At 38.7% G+C, this 9,878-nt stretch overlaps 1 protein-coding gene across 1 annotated transcript in view; it reads left to right on the top strand.

The window, feature by feature from the left end:
- The window catches only part of HEY2 (hes-related family bHLH transcription factor with YRPW motif 2), a 12,083-nt gene extending 9,365 nt beyond the window's left edge, over positions 1–2,718 (top strand). The window contains exon 6 of the mRNA XM_010861952.1: positions 10–2,718. Within this exon, the coding sequence (XP_010860254.1) occupies positions 10–405 (396 nt within the window). The 3' untranslated portion in view covers positions 406–2,718. The remainder of the gene's footprint in view (positions 1–9) is intronic.
- Positions 2,719–9,878: the final 7,160 nt, after the last annotated feature.

Here is a 9,878-nt window from a genome sequence, read left to right as displayed (position 1 = left end):
GCCTCGGAGTCCACGCCCTGTCGCCTTTCCACCACTTCGGAAGTGCCTCCTGCCCATGGCTCTGCCCTCCTCACCGCCACGTTTGCCCACGCGGATTCCGCCCTGCGGATGCCCTCGACGGGCAGCGTCGCCCCCTGTGTGCCGCCTCTCTCCACCTCTCTGCTGTCCCTCTCCGCCACTGTCCACGCGGCCGCGGCAGCGGCCACCGCAGCTGCGCACAGCTTCCCTCTGTCCTTTGCTGGGGCATTCCCCATGCTCCCCCCAAACGCAGCTGCCGCCGTGGCAGCTGCAACAGCCATCAGCCCGCCCTTGTCGGTATCAGCCACATCCAGCCCTCAGCAGACAGGCAGTGGAACAAACAGTAAACCTTATCGACCCTGGGGCACAGAAGTAGGAGCTTTTTAAGTTTTCACGGAATTCCTCGCAGTAGCAACTGAATGTCCTTCATTTCCGAGTCAGCTTAAAACCTCTGCAACCCTGGAAGTAGCCATAGAGATGTCTGCAGACCCACAAAGGAACAGTAAAGCTGTTTGAGACACAAATCTCACAAGTGGAAATGTGGTATCTTTTTTTCCCTCTGTTTTGGTTTAAGGCTATTTGTAACTTGACATCAGCAACTTTTGAAAACTTCACACTTGTTTCCATTTAGAAGTTTCCTGGAAAATATATGGACCATACCATCCAGCAGTGCATCAGGATGTCTGAATTGGGGAAGAAAAATGACCTGACTCAATTCTCTTGAAACTAGATGGGAAAAAATATTTGTGTTTCATAAGTGCCTGAGCTAGTAAAGTTTTCTTTTGAACATACAACATTGCACAAATAAAGAAGAGTGTAGAGGTTGGGTTAAGAAAGGATAAGGGACAGAAGTCCTGCATTAGGCTGCAGATACTTTAGTACAATACAAGAGAAGAGCACTCTGTTGAAACCAGCAGGTTTTTATTGGCCAAAAGGATTGCTGAAAATAATTTTCAAGTTGAAAGTCCTAGTTTTATCTTAGTTTGCTTTCTTTGTACAGACTTGCCAAGTGGTGACATTTAGCAATGCATTAGTGTAAGCAATTATTACATCAGTGCTCAGATTAACAAGCATTTCTGCCCTGCCTGCAAACCCCCAGGCATTTTCTTTCATGGCTCAAAACGTGGTGCTTCTTTTTATAAACCATGCATTTATAGAGTGCACCTAGAGGCAGTTACTTACTATGTGCCCACCAGAGGCTATCTGACTCATGCCAACTTGAAAACTCTCTGGTTGTAAAAGTTTAATTTATTCTGTATCATTTGGACAATTTTTACATATTTATCTTCTTGATTTCATCCCAATAACATGTAAAATCTATTGTCACCTTTTGGAGAGAAGTTGCATTTCTGAAAGTGATGAGGCAGGGAGAGAACAATGGTAAGAGAAAAGCCACGATTTTTAAATGTCCTTTGTCAAGCTTGTGATTGCATTTGATCCCAAATCAAGATGAATGTATTCAATGGGATGTACATAAATTATTTTTGTCCATGCCTAGACTAGTGCTACATAATGTGTTTTGGTTTTGTTTTTGTTTTAACGACAAAATAATCTCTTAATACTTTGAAATTGAGCACATGAGATTTTATGTTTGAAAGACAAAGACACAGCATGTATTCTTATGCACTTCATTTCTCTGCTGTGTGGAGAAAGCAATAAACATTATGAGAATGTTAAACATTATGCAAAATTATACTTTTAAATATTTGTTTTAAAAATTACTGTACCTAGTCTTCTATGCATTACTTTGTAACCTTTTTCTATGCAAAAGTCTACATATCACTAATTAAATGAAGTCCTTTTTGACCATTTTAATGTGGATGAGTTGCTTTGCAGAATGAAAGTTTACAGGAATTTCAAGAAAGGCCTTGTTTCACTAACAAATTAAGCCTTGGCTTTTCTTTTTCTAAGTCGTTTGGTATAATTCACAGCCTTGAAAATAACAGGTATTTGAATTTGTAAATCAATTAAGTATAGGTGAGTATGACACCATTTGGAGGCAAGAAGTGATTGGTTTCCTCTGCCTTTTATTTTTAGCATAGTTCTTGGAAAAGAGCAAATAGCAGAACGTCAAATAATAGTATACTGAACGTAGGGTAATGAGTTTGTGTCATACGTTTTGTAACTCAAATATTTATAGAGTGTTTTTAAAATATCACATGCTCTGTACCTACCTCAAGATTCTTTTGATGCTGTAGAAACTATGCAGGGATCCCTTCTTCAGTGAAGCCTAAAATAGATTCTCTCAGAGTTTCTGAAACTATTGGGCCAAACATAGAAGATTTTTTTAATGTTCTTATTATGCTTATCAATTATGCTTAGAGTTAAAGGAAAAAGTGGGAGACCTCTTAAATAATTTTAATTTTGAAAAATCAAGCATATAGTTTATTTTTTCTTTCTGTAAGTGGGTGAAAAAAATGAGCCAAAACAGGTCATCTTTGTTCCTTGTCTGTAAGCTCTGTGGTTATTTTATGTCAGTTAGCTCTGATGGGATTAGGTAACAAATAACAAAATGGGTTTAGTGGTATTTGGAGTTTGTTTCTTAGTCATGATTTGTGGATAACAGGCATAGAAATAATTTTGATTTAGGATCTAATAGTTGATTCTGTGCCTGTTGTAATGACAGCATTCAAATAACTTTTTGTAGATTGTAAACTTTTAGTGATCAGGATTTTTTTTAATTTGAATTAAATATTGAAAGTAAATCCCCTCTTCCTTCTTTCTTTCATCTTTTTCTCTTCCTGTTTCAGTTAGATATTGGTTATTATTTTTCAATTTAGTTGATTAAAATATTTGCCAGCCAGCATGTTACATAATTGCTAAGGTTGTCAGTATTCCTAAAGATAATCATCAGTAATTTCAGTCGTTTAAATTTCATTGGTTCTTGATCAATGTTTTACATCTTCAATTTTTAACATCGTATTTCATTCTATTAACTTTATCATTGAGTTTTCCCTCTCTGATTCAGTGTTCTGTGAAAGCAGTGTTCTGCATTTAAGGGTGGGAATTTTCAGCATTCACTACCAAAATAGTTAAAAAAAAATTATAGTTCAAGGGAAAAAGAACTTTTAGGGTTTGATTTATTGGTGGCTTTTAGTTGGGTAAAAGTTGGTCCCAAAGTTAAAGGATTTTTAATGGGGGGAAAAAAAAGAAAAAGAAAAAAAGAACAATTTTAGAAATTTAGTTCTCCCCAGATGATGAAAGCTCTATGTGGCTAATTAGAACCCAGTTTTGTATTTCACATCAGTGAACCAGAAAGTGTTTATTGAATAGCTCCTGTGTGCCCAGCGTTGTGCTGTGTACACTCACTTTCCAATGCTGTGTGATCTTGCAGCCTGACAGTGTTGGGTACGACTGCCACCCTAGCTATTCACAGGGACCCTCAAAAGAAACAGGTGCCCTGAAAATGAGGAAAGGGGTTTCTAGAAACTAGCTAGGGAGGCTCTTTCTCTCCTTGGGATCTTTTGCAATTACAAATACGACATTTCCTATCATATTTGGAAAAATCTAAGGGACTTTTAAAGTAATGGTTAGAGTCCAAATATTAACCAGATTGTTGGCTTATAATCCACATGTACAAATGTATCCTCAGTCTTAAAGATGCCTTTTAAATTATCTTTCTTATTTATTTAACTTGTCCCTTTTACCAATAATTAATGCAAGGTAAGAGTAATCACAAAGCAAGATGATTTTAGAATTTCATATCTCTGTAAGTCTAAGACTCCATTAATTACAAAGTACACTATTTAAGTTTTTAAGGAAAAGTACCACCACAACATAATTTTACATATCCCAATTTCCAAAGTGTGAAACTTTTAAAAAAATTGCATCTTGCATTTGAGGTGATACAATAATAATATATTCAGATGTGATTTTAAAAGTCCATGGCTAGAAATGTACATAGATTAAAACATGGGGGATTTAGCTTTCTTTAAAAATATCAGCAAGAGTCTTAGTCAAATCAAAGAATCTGGATTGACCTTGTAATGGTTTAATGATCTAAAGATAGATGTATTTTTTTAAGCTTTTCATGTTTTTATTGCCCAATGGGACTATTCCTAGTTCTGCATTTTACTGAAGAAAGGAGTTTGACTTCCCCTTGTAATTCTTTTAAGATCTAAGCAATAACCGAGGTTGTGAATATTTTAGCAACTACAACAAAGCATTACAGCACATACGACATCATAAATGGTGACTATAGCTTGTGTTCTTTGGAGTGAAGGATAAGTCTTTGAACTTGAATGAGATATCTTTAAAAGAAGAAAAGTCCCTTAGCTTCCATAGACAGTCTTGTACAAGAGGCCAGAGGCAGATAGGAAATGGCTTTTCAGGTACCAGGTGGCACTTTCTCCCCCTCTTCTAACTTTAGAAGAACAGACTGGAATGGGGTTGGTTGGTCAGGGAGTCTGGTCCTCTTTTAAGACTGACAGAATCAACAACTCACTGTAAATCACTAGTCTAGAAACAAATATGTCGTAATACTATTAATACTGTTCCATTTTCTGTGCTAAGCTCCATGTCGAGTGCTTGACATCTGTTACCTCATTGAAGCCTGGTTAAGTGTCCTATAGAGGAGATAGTTTTATTATCGTTACATGTTAGGAATGGAGAAGAGGTTGATTTCCAAGGTCAAACCTAGCAGTTTGAGCTGTGAGTCAGCCCAGGCCTCTCTGATTCTTAAGCCCATACCTTTGACCTCTAGGCAGTAGCTTCTGGCAGAACTTTTGGACTCACTTATTCAGACTAACCAAAAGTTTCAACCTGCCTGAGATCACTTTGAGCTAAAGACGAGTAAATTAGCATAAAAATCACTATCATCTCTCCCATTTAGTATATGAAAGGATAAAAAATAATAACTGCACTTTATAATAATGCAACATAAAAGGAAATTATTTTGGCAGTTCCCTGGTTTTAACTTTAAACTGTCAAGCAGTTGAGAGTTAAAGTATTGAACTGCTTATCTTAATCAGTGAAGTTACCCTCTGTAAAAGCTATCAAAAAATATTCTATGATCTCAGTCAAGGTGGCTGACAAAAGTGAGGCAAAATAGTGGCTAGATAGCTGAGAGAATTGAATTTGAAAAAAAATTCCTGTCTTCCATTAGATATAAAAGTTAAGGGATTTTTTTTGAGGGGAAAATGATGGATTATTCTGAATGTTTATGCATTCCAGGTCCATCATGTCATAAAACAACACTCTTCGTTTGGCCTATGAAGACCTGCTCAGTAATCCACTCACTCTAAAAAGTCTTGTTATCAGGAAGGGCTCTTTAACTAACCTAAAATTTTCCACCTGCTGTTAAGCATGCTTTCTATAACTGTTAACAGTTTATATGTGTATAATTTTTCAAAAATCTTATATCCAGAGACATTTTTATATGCCTCTAAATTCTCAGTCTTCTGAGAACTGAATATTCTGTATCCTTGACCTCTGTTGTCATTTTATTAGTCTGTGGGAATGAAGAGATTTATGCATATGAAATGAAATATGCATGTAACAGAATGCCTCATAAGCTTTTTTTTTTTTTTTAAGGGACTGAAAGAGGCAAGTTAACTCTAAAGTTTCTTGCCTTAAGCTTGCATTGCAGTCATTTTGTGTTTTCATTGCAGTGAAAACAAAGTCAAATTTTCTCATGCGGAAGAAAAGCTATTTTGCAAAGAAGAATGGCTATTATTCATAATGTTTTACTTGTGTAAGTGGGATGATAAATTTTATATTTCTCACAAATTCCTAAAACAACTGAGTATTTTGAGTTAATCCCGCCTGTTCTGATTATAAGTTGTTGAGCTGAATATTATTTACCACATTATAAAACTAAAACTCTGCCTGCTTTCTATGTCTGTCATTGCTTTTTTTTTTTTTTTAGCCTTTTTCCTTAAGTGCAGAGAACCAAAGACTTTTTTTTTCCCCAGCAAAACAACATGAACAGAGCTTCATGTAGCTGCTCGTGTAGACTTTCTCCTGGGCCAGCAAAGTCTGTTGTCTTCCCATATCCTAGCCAGTCTGTCCCAGCACAGCTGCTTTAAATAGGCTTCCCATGAGACGTGGCCACAGTCAGGAGGGTAAAACACAGAGGTACAGAGACCATATGTCACCATCGTCATAACACATTTCTCAGTCACAGTCACCAGCCACCTTCCAAACAGGAACTAAGCCAGTCGCTTTTTTGTCTCACAGGCAGCCACTGTCAAATTTATTTTGTTATTTTGACATATTTCTGACAGCCGAAAGATAAGCATAGCATAGTGCAAATGGTGGAGTGTGGTAACGTCAAAACCCACATACAGCCTGGTGACCTCGGATAAGGGTACTATCATCTCATGAGGATACTATCAAGCTCATCGGGCAAGCATTGTCTCTGGTGACAACATCCTTTATCGCTACAATAAAGAGGCTTGATGGGACACTGCGTTCCCTTTCAAGGTACAGAAAAGCCCCCAAAAGATGTCCATGAGTCCACAATTGCTGAGGCATTAAGCAGGCTTAAGGCATATGTGTCACACCAAGACAGCATACCTAAACACCAAGTACTACCTGACCGTGACTGTAGGAGAACAGGTCTCAGCAATAAACCCGTGAATTATCTGGCTCATGCTGACCAGGTCTCACAACACAGTCTACCGACTTTGATGTGACCATCAAACCCCAAGTGTGCCCAGCAGCGGGAGCCGCAGACAGAACAACACAGGAGCAATAACTCAGTGTTTAAGTGCCTTTAGTCAGTTCCCAAGACACTGATGTCTGGCAGCCAGCTTTCTTGCTTTGGGTATCAGGAGCTTAAGACAGGAGAATAAACAAAATTCAGTACTGTTTATTTTCAAGATATGACAAGCCAGAGAAGTATAAAAGTTGCTCATTTAATGTCCCCTTTAAATGTATGCGTGCTGCCTGCTATGTTGCTTCAGTTGTGCCCAACGCTCTGTGATCCTACAGACCGCAGCCCGCCAGGCTCCTCTGTCCCTGGGATTCTCCAGGCAAGAATACTGGAGTGGGTTGTCATGCCCTCCTCCAGGAGATCTTCCTGACCCAGGGATTGAACCTGGGTCTCTTACATCTACCTGCATTGGCAGGTGGCTTCTTTACCATAGGGCCACCTGGGAAGTTTAAATGTATAGCATAGGGGTTTAATTCTGTAGGCATATCCCCTATTGATACAGGAAAGACATATTAACATATATGCTAGATGACAGTGCCACTCCACAACACTGTCCAGTTTACCATATGTTTAACTAGTTAAATCAAGTCAGGTAAGCAGTTTTAAGATGTGGTAGCTTATTAAAAATGTCGGTACTTAACTCAGATCACTTATACATAACTTGAAATCCATATTTATAAGTCTAGTCAGTTTCTCTCTATTCTACTCAACGTTGGTAAGTCATTGATAAAATCTCACCTCTTCAGTGAATAGAATACATCGTATAATGACTACAAGGACAAGTTCTGAGGTCAGATCTTGAGATGTATTGATGGTATGACTTTGGACAAATGAGCGTATCTGTGTCAGCTTTTTCTCATCAGTAAAATAAGATTTAAAAAGCAGCATCTTGGGCTTCCCTGGCAGTCCAGTGGTTAAAACTCGGTAATTCCACTCCAGGGAGTGGCTTCAGTCCCTGGTGGGGAAGCTAAGATCCTGTATGCTGTGTGCAAAGCCCCCCGACCAAGAAAGAAACACCTATCTCACAAGGATTTTCTGAGGATTGAATGAGATAATGTTCAAAAGACCTGGCACATGGTATGCTAATCAATAAACAGTAGTGTTGCTCGTTCAAATTTAGTTTGTTGAAAGTGTCTTAAGATCCAGAATAAGTCTCAGTTGGTCCCATTCACACAACTTTATTCAAATATGTGCCCAGGTAGGCCAGCAAGACCTATTCTCTTTACATTAAATTAGTGGCATGTACATATTTCTTTTTGAATGTATTTAAGGTGGATAGAATTTCAGACTTAGAAGAACATAATTTAGACCAGTGCTTCATTTACTAGGTGAAAAATACAGAGACTCAGCCAAGTTAGAGAATTTTTCCCACAGTCACGTAACCCAGGTCTCCTGATTTCTAACACATGATCATAAACTAAACCTTTTCTTTCATACCTTTTATATTTTAGGTGCCAAAGGTTTTTATTCTGTTGTGGATGTGCAAAATCGGCCTATTTATTTGTTAAGAAGTACACCTTACATTTCCTGTCTTCAAAAGCAATGGTTTCTAGTTTGATTCAAAACAAATATGATGGAGTCATGTTTCTTTAAAAGAAAAATCTGAAATCTAACATAGCTGAGATTGAAATCATATTACTGTTTTTTAATGAGGGAACTTCCCTGGCAGTTCAGTGGTTAAGACTCCATGCTCCCAATGTGGGGGGCACAGGTTCGATCTCTGGTTGGGTAACTGAGATCTCACATGCTGCATGGCCTAAAAGTAAATAAATAAATAACATCCTTCACTATAGAAAAACTAATCATGCATAGGTGAGCAGAGTCGTGCCGCCATCTAGCACTTAAGGCAGAATCTGTCATACACAATGATGAAGCTGTCTCACTAGCAACTGGGCAGGGGTTTTGAGCTGCTCGCACCCTCTTTTCTGTGCCTCCCTGTTGCTCTTAGAATGAAGACAAAATCCTTAAGCTCAGGCCAGGAGACCATGTAAGATCCGACCCCCGCCCACTTTTTAAACCTCTCCTTACCTCTCTCTGGAGCAGGGCATGGCAACCCACTCCAGTATTCTTGCCTGGAGAATCCCATGGACAGAGGAGCCTGGTGAATTACGGTCCATAGAGTTGAAAAGAGTCGGACGTGACTGGCGCGACTTAGCAAACACACGCCCCCCCATCTCTGCTACTTCTAACTCACCACCCAGCCATCTGCCTTTTTTCCAGCCCTTTTCTCATTGCTCTCCCCTGCTACAAGGTCTTGTACATATTCCTTCTGCTCTGAATGTTCTTTTCTCTCCTTCTTACCTAGGTAACTTATCTTACTTTTTAAACCTTGAGAGATGGATCACTCCTCTAACATCTCCAGTTGGTTCAAAACCATATTGTGGAATGGCTTGAACCACATACTTTTCCTTGACTGAATGTATGAGTTGCGATTTAAATTCGTTACTGTATGATCACTCCACCACTACACTGAAAGCAAACAGTAGTGACTATGTTCCCAGGTAGCACAGTGGTAAAGAAATGCAGAAGATACAAGAGATGCTGGTTTGAACCCTGGATCAGGAAGATCTCCTGGAGAAGGGAATGGTAATCCACTCCAGTGTTCTTGCCTGGAAAATCCCATGGAGAGAGGAGCCTGGTGGGCTACATACAAGGAGTCGAAAAGAGTCGGACACAACTAAACAGCTGAGCACAAATATATTTTGTTCACCATTAAGTTTCCAGGGCCTCTTTGCCCTGTGTCTGGTGCAGAAGAGAAGCTCAAAAAATACGTGTAACAGTGGATGAATGACTGAATACATAAATGCATGACTGATGGAATGAAGAACAAGGGAATAAATGTCATATGCTAGACCTGCATTCTTGTTGCACTGAGTTTATCTGAATTGTTTTCCCCAAACTTTAATCTGATAGTGCAATATATATGCAGGTAAAATCACGCATACTTGATGAAACGAGATGAAAGATGCTAAAAGAAAAAGAACTTTATATTGCTCCTTATGAATACAATAAACTCTAGATTTTGACCAGGTCCAACATTCTCAACTGGTTCCAAATAGGAAAAGGAGTATGTCAAGGCTGTATATTGTCACCGTGCTTATTTAACTTATATGCAGAGTACATCATGAGAAATGCTGGACTGGAAGAAGCACAAGCTGGAATCAAGATTGCCGGGAGAAATATCAATAACCTCAGATACGCAGAT

This window comes from Bison bison, unplaced genomic scaffold, assembly GCF_000754665.1.
Source record: "Bison bison bison isolate TAMUID 2011002044 unplaced genomic scaffold, Bison_UMD1.0 scf7180017864473, whole genome shotgun sequence".
Lineage (NCBI taxonomy): Eukaryota > Metazoa > Chordata > Mammalia > Artiodactyla > Bovidae > Bison > Bison bison.
This window is presented reverse-complemented; position numbering and strand designations above follow the sequence as displayed.